General features: G+C 32.9%; 1 protein-coding gene across 1 annotated transcript in view; it reads left to right on the top strand.

Annotated features, from left to right (window-relative positions):
• The first annotated feature begins 253 nt into the window (after window positions 1-253).
• Window positions 254-13,294, top strand: part of LOC133330793 (G-protein coupled receptor dmsr-1-like) — a 30,761-nt gene continuing 17,720 nt past the window's right edge. The window contains exons 1-2 of the mRNA XM_061539200.1: window positions 254-381; window positions 8,209-9,407. Coding sequence (XP_061395184.1) covers window positions 320-381; window positions 8,209-9,407 — 1,261 coding nt within the window. The 5' untranslated portion in view covers window positions 254-319. The remainder of the gene's footprint in view (window positions 382-8,208; window positions 9,408-13,294) is intronic.

Genomic DNA, 13,294 nt, shown 5'->3' with positions numbered 1-13,294 from the left:
AAAGGGAGCATTGAAGTACGTAGATCTAGGTAGATTCATATTTAGTTATATATCACATATTTTATTTCATCCAATTTCATGTTAATAGTCCTGTTTAATATATCCATAGTGGTGAAGGGTATCATATAATCGGCCCAGTCCGACTTTATTACTTTCCTTACTGGTTTATTTTCTGTTATGTAAGCCCTGATTATATACCAAGCTAATGGAATATTAATATTTATGTTCAATTTATTTCTATCATTACAGATTGAATATTGAATCTATGGTTAACATCGATTAAAACTTCGGAAATAATTCGTTTGTTCGGTAAACAATAATGGCGGTTAATGAGACTACACCGCATTATTGCGGCGAAGAATTAAATAACTTTCATACCAGGTAAATACCACACCGAACACAAATATGTATGTGCGTATGTATGCTATATAACCACAATATATATTCTTCTTATACAGTTTATTTGTGACTTTAATTTACATTGATTAAAAAAAAAATTAAATATAAGTGATAATTACAATAAGTCTAATTCGTAATAAAAATTATTAATTATGGACAAATTATAGTAATGTTCCGCCTAAGGAGTGGTTCACGGAAGGAGATCTGAGTAAAGAATATATGAATCTATGTTTCGATTTGCTGCAAGAGATGCATAACTCAAAAAAAGTGATTTTCGAGTAAATGATGCACGATTGTTCGCTGTGATAGACCTCATGTTGTGTAAACAAATTCATATGAATATCTCTTACACACTCTAATATAACGTGTGAGTAAATTGAAAACGGTTTATAAAAAGGTATATTGGCATAATTTGTAGGTAAAAGTTATGGTATAGAAAATTCATTTCTACATAAGACTGATATTATACATTTTTAAAACCAAAGAGCGAATTTATTCTCAAAAGTCTTCCTAATTTGATTATTCACTTTTTCAGAGCATAAACAGTTTATTTCCATAGAATTTGCGATAGCAAAGCCTTCAGAGAAAGAATTCGACTGTTTGAATTAACAGACTATTAGGATGGAGATTACATGTAGAACCTTCAACATACCGATAATAGAAAGGCACTTTATAAAGAGTGATAAAGATCAAAAAGGCTAAGGAAAGTTAAAATACAAAAAAGATTACCCCGACATGCATTCATGGTCCATCCGCTAACACAGAACAAAATAATTCGTATATTATATGAATAGTATTCAGTAAGTGTTGCCAATGTCCGGATTTCTGCATTTTATGAATGCAATTCATAAAGCCTTAAATACTTGTTTCTGAGCCGAGATAGCGAAAAAAAACAACTTTCGTGTCGAACAATGAATGGTGATGGTTTTTTTAGGGAGGAAAAATGAGTGAAAATAGTGGTAAAGTAGATCCAAGTATGAAAACAATCATGATGTTAATGAAAAGTTTACATTTATTGTTCTACCCAATGAAAACCAGAAATACCGAATTAAATCTGATTAAGTTGAAAGGGGTACTTTTCCACTAATGCACAAAATAGACGCAGAAAGTGTTGCCAATTTCCGGATTTCTGCATTTTATAAGTACAATACATACAACTTTAAATACTGGTTTGTTGTCAGAGAGGGGTTCTTCTTATTTATTGTCTTGCGTCATTGAACGATCACATACAATGTTAAAAAATCGGTTGGACTTTTTGCTCGTATCAACATGTATCTGTTATGTTTTATTTTGCATTTATATCGAAATAATTTGGAAAATACATATGCGAATTGTATAACATAATGCAAAGGTCAGGAACAGTGCCTAAAAACTAACCACAAAATCGAGAGAGTGGAGAGAGGGCGGTTTTTAGAGAAAGAAACAGTAGTCAGACTGACGACCATCGAACAATACATTGCCAAACAATGAGTGATGTTTTTCTGAGCAAAAATAAGCGCAAAACAATTTGGAATTAATAAAAAATTTGGGTTTCTCATGATGTTAAGAATTTTATTGATCACAAAATATTGAGATCTCACGAAGAGATCAGAGCTTTGAAATTCCGCACATTTCCAGTTATTAGTAGCATTGAAAAGAAAATCATGCAAAAATTATTTTAAAGAAACGGCTGGACCGATTTGTATTAAAGTTTCTGTTAGTAGTCTGTAATTGAAGTGGGAAGGTTTTAATGTAAGAAAATTATGAGAAAAGTCCGCGAAAATGATGCAAAATATATTTTGAAAGATATTAGCATTTCCACACGTTTTATATCGAACCTTTATGATTTCATCTCTTCGCAGTTCTTTTTGGACATATTTCTTTTTGGACATATATAATATCTTTAAGTAATTGTCAATTATGGAAAATTCTCCAAATATGTTAATTTTTCTACAATCAATGGGATTGTCATTGCCTTGAAAAAACTATTGTATATGACAATAAATTTACATATATTTTCATTAGAGTTACATTTAATAATAACAAACCGAAAAGTGAGAGTAAGATTTATCGCTATGATTATTTGCTCACGTTTTCCATAAAAGGTATTATTGAACATTTTCTTGTGAAGCAATTTGCATGGTGAAAATGTGAAAATGTTCTCAAGTAAAACACAGTAAGACATGGTAAATATTAAGCGGTTCCATTATGTGGAGCCTATACCAAAAACTATACCGGCAAGTACTTAAAATCGGATAAGCATGCTTAACAAGCACAATAATGGAACAAATTGTTTTGAACTTATAAATACAACACATATCCCATGTGATATCTGAGCCACTGACCGAAACTTCATCGGAATATTTTTGAGAAAATTGCCAATACATATACATATGTTTTTATGTTTTAGTAAAAACGAAAACGTCTATCAAAATATTCAATGTAGTTCAAATGTTAAATTTATATACGTCAAAAATGTTTTGACTGGACCAATTTCACTCACGTTTTCTTTCGGTTGTTTGTAATTGCATTGGGAAGGTTTTTACGAAGAAAATGTTGAGAAAAACATCAAAAAGTCAGGAAATTGGAATAATCGAACTTTGTGTTAGTTACATCGTTTATAACTCAAGAACGTCTGCACCGATTTTGACGATTCAATAGGAATAGGAAAATATGCAAACTAATTGTGAGATTCCGCCAAAACAAATATATTTAGTAATATTTACAATTCCCCAATTTTTGTATCGAGCTTTAATGTTTTAATAAATTGTTGTTTTTTAAGAGATATTGTTTTTTGAGTTAGTTAGATCAAAACTTCTAATTTCATAAAATATGTGTATGTTCTAATACTAATAATGCGAAAATTAACATCGACGAAAATAATGCTAATGATAGCATTATTAGTATTCCCGTCAGATATTTGAAGTTTTGTCTTATTTTAGTCAGAGCCCAAGATGTTGGATATGAAATCTCATTTTCATATTTGTCAAAAATGTGTGTTATTTTTTCGACAATGTTATTTTTTTGCCGTCAACTTGACAACAGCTTGTTCAAGTGTTAAATTGAAATCAAGTTATTAACCCTACGGTCAATAACCAAAAAAGTATACGTAGATCAATAACCGTGGTATATTACAAAGGATAGCTCTATAACTCATTAAAAAATGGACTATCGTGAGGTTTTTTGTTTTAAATAAGTCTATACGGATCTGATCTAGATGTAGGAACTCAAAATTATATATACGTTAAAATAATATATATTTAAATCCATGCTAAAATGATAATCTATCTAAAACAATCACAGTAAAATCGTTATAGCTTTCGAATGGGTTAAACTTTTTTACTTATTTTTTAATTGGGATCTTATTTAGGTGTTCCTCAACCCCTCTGCAACATGGGGCCATCAGGGCGACTCGTGGAAATCAGAAACTACCTTGGTTTTCCTTTGGTATACAGGGACTAAAACAATTATTATTGCCAATTATTCACATTTTATGAGTGTAGACATTGTGATTGGCGCATTTTTAACATTATTTAATACTTTAAAACGTTATTTAATGATAGTTTATATATGTACGCCAATTTAGGATTGTAATAAATCAGACTAATTCGATTATAAAAAAAGTTGCAGACCCAATATGAAGAATAATTGGATAATTACAGACAATAATCATTGTTTTTGTCCCTGTATACCAAGGGAAAACCAGGGTAGTTTCTGACTTTCACGAGTCGTCCTTATAGCCCCATGTTATCTAGGGCCACAAAAATTTGCAGAGGGATTGAGGAACACCTAAATAAGATCCCAATAAAATAACTAAAAAAGCTTAACCCATTCGAAAGCTATAACGAATTTACTATGATTGTTTTAGATAGATTATCATTTAAGCATGGATTTAAATATATATTATTTTAATGTATATATAATTTTGAGTTCCTACATCTAGATCAGATTCGTATAGACTGAGTTAAAACAAAAAAACCTCACGATATTCCAATTTTTTAATGAGTTACAGAGCTATCTTTGGATGGGTACAAATGTACCACGGTTATTGAAACGTAGGTAATAACTTTAAAAAATTGTAAAAAGTATATATATGGAAAATATTTATAATTTTTTTCGTCGATTATATGTGAAAATACCTCAAGAATGATTCCTCAAAATTTGATCCAAATATATCCATTATTAAAAATTTTACAGCATTTTTATTCAAAAAAGGTACAAATGTACCCGGTTATTGACCGTAGGGTTAAACAATGTGAAGATATAACAAATCCTATTACAAAATTTCACGAGTAAAAGTTAAGAGTAAAACTGGCATTTGCAATTAAAAGAAGGTATTCGGCGTCAACATTGGCCAAATTTTTCCCCTTAACTGTCAAAAACTATATATAGAATATATAGCAATCATATACAAATCTATAACGGCAATCTGAAAACTAATTAACAATTTGTTTACAAATTAAATATACCTATAACTGAGCGGAACCCACTAAATTTCAATATAAAAATGAAAAGGACAGTTGGACATGAACATAATGATATTGTAATTAAGAATCCTTCAAGAGCGGACAAATAAGATAATGTAAACACGATCTAGCAAATTATAAACTATTATGTGCTTAGGCCTGCATTAGGGTACCAGTTAACAATTTTTATTGTCATAACATAGTGGCAATTGTTTTTTACCAACCTTATATTTATGTAATATAAGGCAAAACAACGTTTGCCGGGTAAGCTAGTATATATATTTTTTGGGGTCTTGTATAAAATACACTCCACCACATGGTAGTGTGTATAATAACGATGTTCACTGATTTCATTTATGATTACGCACACATCCATACATAATATACGTACGAAGAAGACAAACAACTCTGAGCCACCATAGTGTTATCATTACCAGCACACTCATCGTACATACTTTTAATTTGCCAACACTCACTTTCTCATGATGTTATTAAATTTTCACTATTAAGATATTAACATAAATGCAAAATCGGGCACTTCAAACTTTGGCTTGTTCTTCAACGAAATTTTAGATACAATTGCAATTTTACCTTTTTTGATAACATTCTCATGCTGCAAACTTTCATTTCAGCTAATTAAATAACAACTTTGTTAACTGTAATATTTTGAGGAAATTTTTTATTAGTCAAAGCATAGCTTTATATTTGAAAATAAATAGAAGGGCAACGGAATAAATGAATTGAAGCAGCATTCAGAAATTTGGTTAATTTTTATTGTATGTGAAAATTAATTCTTGGTATTCCGACCAACATGAAATGCCAAATTACAGGACTAAGGTTGGAAAACTATTATTTTATAAGTTTAATTTCTATAAATTAAGTGGAATCTCAGTATTTAAAAATACATTAAAAAAAGCCAGAAACTTTTCATTAAACTTGAATCAGGAATGCTAAATTACAATCACATCGGTGGAAAATGTGACTTCAAAATATCAAAAATGGAACATTGTCAAAATACCTTTTTCCATTCATTTTTTGAGGATCAAATGTCACCATTATTATGTCAACCTAACAAACATGATATGAAATGCCATTACAGGAAAGGTTGGAAAACTATTATTTTATAAGTTTAATTTCTATAAATATATAGTGGAAGCTATATAAAAATACATTAAAAAAAGCCAGTAATCTAAAACTTGGCACACATCACCTTTCAGGCTATAATTAAACAGATGCATCCCAAAATACATGTCATTTTTGAAGGACCATTTTATGTCAACCTAACAAACATGAGGAGTTTAATGCACCATTTACTTCAAATGGAACGAAAATATATAGGGAATCTATATACAAATTTGAACCGACCTTCACGAAACTTGGCACACATCACTACAGGCTTAATTCAGTACGCTATGCCAAATTTCGTGCAAATCGAATGATATATAGGGCATTAGGTGCACCATTTACTTTAAATCGGACGAAAATATATATGGGAGCTATGTCTAAATCTGGACTTATTTTCTCGAAACTTGGCAAACATCACTCTAAGCTTAATTCAGTACGTTATGCCAAATTTCGTGCAAATCGAATGATATATAGGGACCTAGGTGCACCATTTACATTAAATCGGACGAAAATATATATGGGAGCCATATCTAAATCTGGACTTATTTTCTCTAAACTTGGCAAACATCACTCTAAGTTTAATTCAGAACGTTATGCCAAATTTCGTGCAAATCGAATGATAAATGATATATAGGGACTTAGGTGCACCATTTACATTAAATCGGACGAAAATATATATGTGAGCTATATCTAAATCTGAACCGATTTTCAGGAAACTTGGCACACATCACTACAGGTTTAATTCAGTACGCTGTGCCAAATTTCGTACATATCTAAAGTTATATAGGGACTTTAGTGCACCATTTACCTTAAATCGGACGAAAATATATATGGGTGCTATATCTAAATCTGAAATACCGAAAATTAGGTGGGACCTTTATATGGAGCCTATGTCAAAATATGAACCTATATTCATAATTGTCTACATCGAAACAAAAACGCTCTCTTGGTGGACAATTGCGGTTTAAACCATAAATATATCGAATATGGCGCTGGACCTTTATGTGGTGGTTATGTCATAACATAGACCTATAATCATAGTTTTCTGTACACATGGGGTCTTCAACACCACGAAATGTCAACATTGAGTATTTTCGGTTGAAAAATTCGGACATTTTTTAAGTCAAGCATGAACCCATATTGAATATTTTCTGAAAATAAACTTATCTCCCTTCAAAAGCGCGGTTGAAAATTTTTACTAAATACCAGTATATGGACGTTAAGCCCAAACAAGGACCTATATACCCCATTTGAAAGATTTGACACCCGTTAACTGTACAGTATCGTAAAAATTGGTCTCATATTGATAATTTTGGTATGAAGATGTGAGGACCAAAAAATTCCAATTACAGGTAATTCGGTGGAAAAACGTGCCCACACTTCCCAAAATACAGATATTTAACAGGGAATATCGTAAAAAGTGGACCAATATTGATCATTTTCAGCAGGATGATGTTCTAAACAACCCCCCAAAATTCAAATTACGTTTGAAAAACGTGTCAAACATCCTTAAACTACCGAATTTTGGGTAGTATAGAAATATGGAGTCTAATAGCAATTCAAAGCTATACCTTGAATAGGGAGAGCTTTGAAGTGATTTCAACATGCATAAATCAAAATATAATTTTACTTAATGGAGCCTACGGTGAATATTTTGGAAGTAAATTAATACGCCACAGAATGACATGCTCATTTCCTGGCCTTTTCGTGTAGAATTTCGAAATGTTCGGGTCATTATTGTGACCTCTAGAGCTTTAACTTGTTTTCAAGAGGTTGGTCCTTTGGGCAAATACAAGAAGAAGTAGGATCCACCTTGGCATAAATATTATATTGTTTAAATCTTAGTAGCAATTCAGATAACTCACACTCATAGTATTTGATTAGAAATTTTTCAAAATGTTACACTGTGTTCGGATCAAATCTGATACTTTGTTCGTTATGTGTCCAAACAAGGACCGATTTACCCCATTTGCTATACCAAGCACATATTTAGTAATTAAAAAAAAAAAACAGAATAAATAATAATTATAGCCTTTATACACGAGTAAATGATGTGTAACATTATTTCGAGAATACAACCACCCACACGTATGTACGCCATTTCAAAAATGTCTCTAAAAACATTATGATTTTTTGTTGATTTTAATTAAACATTTGTATTTCCAAGAAAAACTAGTTGTCTCTGTTACTTTTCCTTTTTATGGTATTTTTCCTTTGTTTTCTTATAATTTAATTGCAGTTACAAAAATGTCCATGGTTATATGTCGTTGATTGTCTGCATATTGGGCACCACAGCCAACACCCTAAACATCATTGTGCTATCACGACGAGAGATGCGTTCGCCCACAAATGCCATACTCACAGGGCTGGCTGTGGCCGATTTGGCCGTAATGCTCGAATACATACCGTACACAATGCACGAGTTCATACTCTGGGAGCACTTGACACACGAACAGAAACTTAGCTATTCGTGGGCCTGTTTCATAAAGTTCCACTCCATATTTACCCAAGTGCTGCACACAATATCCATATGGCTGACCGTGACATTGGCCGTGTGGCGATACATAGCAGTCGGTTATCCCCAAAAAAATCGTCAGTGGTGTGGCATGAGGACAACTATCATAACGATAACCTCGGCGTATGTGGTGTGTGTCCTGGTGGTGTCGCCCTCCATGTATTTGGTAACGTCCATTGTTGAGTTTCGAGATACCATAAATGCCAAAGGCAAGGTTATAAGTTATGCACCCCTAACACAGTACGTGATTGATTACCATCAAATGGATGCAACGTCCCTAAAAAAGTCAGACGATGTTGCCAACATGGAACACAGCCAACAACAAGATATGCAGTTTAGTAATAGTTCAGCTGCGGACATTCTCCTGACTATGATGAATTCATCGTATTTGGCAACAACAGATCCAGCAACTATTCCCGCAGCCAGTATTACGACAACACCGTACAACATAACGGAAATGCCGGCCGTTAATGATGGATCACGTGACGTAATTGCATACCGCCTGTACCACAGTGAACTGGCATTGCACAACAAATCGCTGCAGTACACAACTTTTCTCATCTACAGCGTCCTAATCAAACTGATACCCAGCATTGCCCTCACAATTCTTTCGATACGTTTGATAATGGCATTGCTGGAGGCCAAAAGACGTCGCAAAATGCTTACGAGTAATGCTGCCAATGGCATGAAACCCATAATCAATGGCAAATTGGCTGGAGCGGATACCTCGCAACAAACGGCTCAGTCAAAGCCACGTAAAAATAGCAAAACTCTGGAAAAGGAAAAACAGACAGATCGAACGACACGCATGCTTTTGGCTGTGCTATTACTATTTCTAATTACCGAATTTCCACAGGGTATATTGGGTTTGCTGAACACAATCCTGGGCAATGACTTCTATCTGCAGTGTTATTTGAAACTGAGTAAGTACCACATTAGTTGTTACGATATTAAGCCAATGGGGTAGACATTACCGTTAATTGGAGACTGGACAATTTGAAAATTGCATATTTTTTCCCGTAAATAAACAAACAAAATGAAAATTGCATGATTAAAATTCAATGAGTTTTCTTTGTTAAAATTTTCGGATAATGTACGTTTCGGCAACAAAGAGGTCAGAATATTAATTTGGTTTTTGGCGTATTTGGTATAACTGGCATTCGGACGACTCCACAATAAAGAATTTATAACAAAATTTATTGAATTTCATACACATATAGGGGTTTCTATAGCTCATTAAAGCGCTAAAATATCGATTTCCTGGTTTTGAGGATCCTACCTTAAAGCTTGTACAATTTTTTTTAGAATACTGCAAGGATGAAAAGTCGCATATTATGATAATTGGACGAATCTAAAAAAAGGATAAATAAAGGACGAAAATGAAACAGTGTTCGTATGTAGTGTTCATCCAACATAAAAATGCAAAAGCTATTCAGGGTAATCGAAAAAGTTACAAAGTTTTTGTTTTTAAATTCAGGTACATTTGCATATGGACACTTCCGCAGTCACTTACACGACTTTCAGAGGCAAATTCAAACTTTAAATGTTAAATAAATCAAAAACAATTACATTTTTTACAATTCCCCTTAATAATTTTTATAGAAATTGTACTATCAGTTTTAAAAGAAATTTGAGGGCCTCTGGTTTTTATCTTTCGAGATAAAAGACACAAAAAAGCGGTCACTCACGCGACATCAAATATACATGACTTTAGACATCATTGATAATAATTGGGAAACTCTGCGAATTGTGTGAATATTTGGAACTTTTTATATTTATACCCTTCATCACACTGTGGTATAGGGTATTATGGCTTTGTGCATATGTTTGTAACAGGCAAAAGGAAATGATATAGACACAGGGTTTCTTTTGAGAATATGCATAGAATCACTTTCGGAGTCGATTTACGCATGTCCGTCCGTCTGAACGTCCATGTATTTTTGTTAACAAAGTACATGTCGCATTTATGATCCGATTTGGATGAAATTTGGCATAGGTCACTTATTTGGCCCAAGGACGAACCCTATTCAAATTGGGAAAAATCGGTTCAGATTTAGATATAGCTCCCATTTATATTTTCGTCCGATTTTTTGTAAATCGTGCACAAAAATCCCTATATATCTTTCGATTGGCACGAAATTTAGCACAGCGTAATGAATTAGGTCTAGAATTGTGTGTGTTCAGTTTCCTGATAATCGGTTAAGATTTAGATATAGCTCCCGTATATATTTTCGTCCGATTTAATGTAAATGTTGGACCAAAGGCCCTATATATCTTTCGATTTGCACTAAATTTGGCAGCATAATGATTTAGGCCTAGAATGGCGTGTGTAAAATTTCTTGAAAATCGGTTCAGATTTAGATATAGCTCCCATATATGTATATTTTCGTCTGATTTAATGTAAATGGTGCACCAAGGTCCCTATATATCTTTCGATTTGTACAAAATTTGGCACAGCGTAATGAATTAGATCTAAATTGATGTGTGTTAGGTTTCCGGAAATTGTTGAAATCGTTTCAGATTTTTGTTTAAAATTTGCGACGTCTGTTAGGATTCATCTGTCGAATATACCCAAAGTGGTGAAGGGTATCATATAGTCGGTCCCGTCCGACTTTACTACTTTCCTAACTGGTTTTTACATGAATAAGAGATAGCAAACATTATTATTGCACTTTCAAAATTTGGTATATCCGTTATTTGCGAAGGATTTTTCTCGGTCACTCGCGCGACGTAACTCACGCGACATTCTTGATTTTGCAGTTTTTATTTATGCAGTGTCTGGATTTATAGTCTTGAAGCTATGAATATGAAGAAAAAAAAATGACATGTTGTCTATCTTTATATGTTTGCGTTACTTCACGTATTTAAGCACAATTAAGAAACAAATTCTTCGACTTTGGTTTACCTTTTTCCGGAAATGCCCATATGCGCATAATGACTACCTCAAAAAATAAAACAATGTTTGTATAACGGCCACCAAATGTTACAGACATAAAAAGTGGTCAAATGGCAATGTAAATATAAGTTCCGACATACATACATGTCAGAGTTTTTTCTTTCAAACAATTAAATTAAATTTCCAAGTTTATAATATATATTATTTTCAATTCATAGAACAACATTGATGGAATATCAATGTTCAATCGAAATCTTTTATAAACAAGAAAAATCAGGGGCAGTAAGCAAAATCGGAAATTAAAATGCTGTTAGTACCATTAGATTGGAGCTCACACATTAATATATTGGCCACTTTTCCGAGTCATGTCTTCTGGTCGTGAATATATTCGTCAAAATATTAACATTTTGACAATTTACACATAAGACTTTTGATCGATTTGACCGGCACAAGATTGACCGATAATCATAAAAAAGTCATTCGTTGGGCAGATGTCCTTCTATTTCCAGATGTTCGGGTTTTTATGCTGGACTTTCAAAATACCTGTAATTCTTTCATGGGCAAATTTTGGTAGGAGATACAGTTATATGGAGCCTATTTTAAAAAGTGGACCGATATTAATATTTTTCGTAGGAAAACGTATTACCCAATGAGAACCCAAAATACAAAATTGCAGCTAATTTGATACTGACATTTGGGAGGTACCGTAATATGGGGCTATCGTAAAAAGTGGACGAATATTGATCATTTTTAGTAGACGATATGTTACCCAATAAGAACAAAAATAACCAAATGACAGCCAATTCGATTGAAAGACGTGATCACACTCCGCAAATCGAAATTTGGGAGGGACCGTTAAATGAGGGCAATCGTGAAAAGTAGACCAATATTGAACATTTTGAGTAGGAAGATTTGATACCCAAAGGAAAATCAAAATATCAAATAAAAGCCAATTCAGTTGAAAAACGTGCCAAAAAAATTTAAAATATCAAATATTGGGTGTTACCGGAGCCTATACCAAATGTAGATCGATATATCCAACTTTCAGTAACAAACATTCTAGTAGTAATAGCAATTTCAAAGGTCTGTCTTAAATATTGCAAGCTCTATCGTGATTTCAACAGACGGACATACATAAATTGACATAGAATTTTATTTTGTTTATCAAGAATATGATTGCTTTATGGGGTCTCTCGTGAATATTTCGGCTATGACTTTTGGGAGTAAATTAATACGCCATGGAATGTCAGGTTTATCCACCTGCCTTCTGCGTGTTGAATTTCGTGATGTTCGGGTCATTATTGTGACCTCTAGGAGCTATACTATTTTTCTGAAGGTTAGCCCTATGAGCAAATACCAGCAGGAGTAGACCGGTGGGGTCCATCTTCGAAATTAGTCTATGTTTGGTGCAAATATTCCTATTTCCAAAATTTGTAGCAGTTCAGATGTTCCAAATCCATATTATTTGATTTAGAATTTTTCAAAATTTTTGACCATTTGTCGTTTTGCATGGACTTCATAAAGGATTGGCAATTTTACACCGTGTTTGGATTACGTCTGATACATCGTTCCCTCAGAGATGCACAAACATATTTGGGGAGGAGTGAATGGATAATCGATGTTACTCTGTCCATGACTTATTGTACGTACAAGCTAGCAAAAACACGCATACGGACATTAATAAATCGACTTAAAAAAGTTTGAAAATAGTTTGTGGCAAAGGTACTTACAGTCCAAATCAAAGTTTTAATGAGGCATATTTTTTATCTTCTGGTGGTGGGTGTGACAAATCCTTATATATCATTCCAACATTCATCTTTCACATATCACTCTCTCTCGCTCACTCTTAATTTACTTATAAATTTATTATTGTTGTCAAACAAAGTTAAGGTAAAATATCCTAACATTTATTAA

The sequence above is a fragment of the Musca vetustissima genome, unplaced genomic scaffold (genome assembly GCF_032173495.1).
Source record: "Musca vetustissima isolate MV318-11 ecotype Yass unplaced genomic scaffold, APGP_CSIRO_Mvet_v1 utg102552, whole genome shotgun sequence".
Lineage (NCBI taxonomy): Eukaryota > Metazoa > Arthropoda > Insecta > Diptera > Muscidae > Musca > Musca vetustissima.
Note: the sequence above shows the minus strand (reverse complement) of the source record. Positions and strands in the feature narration are given on the sequence as shown.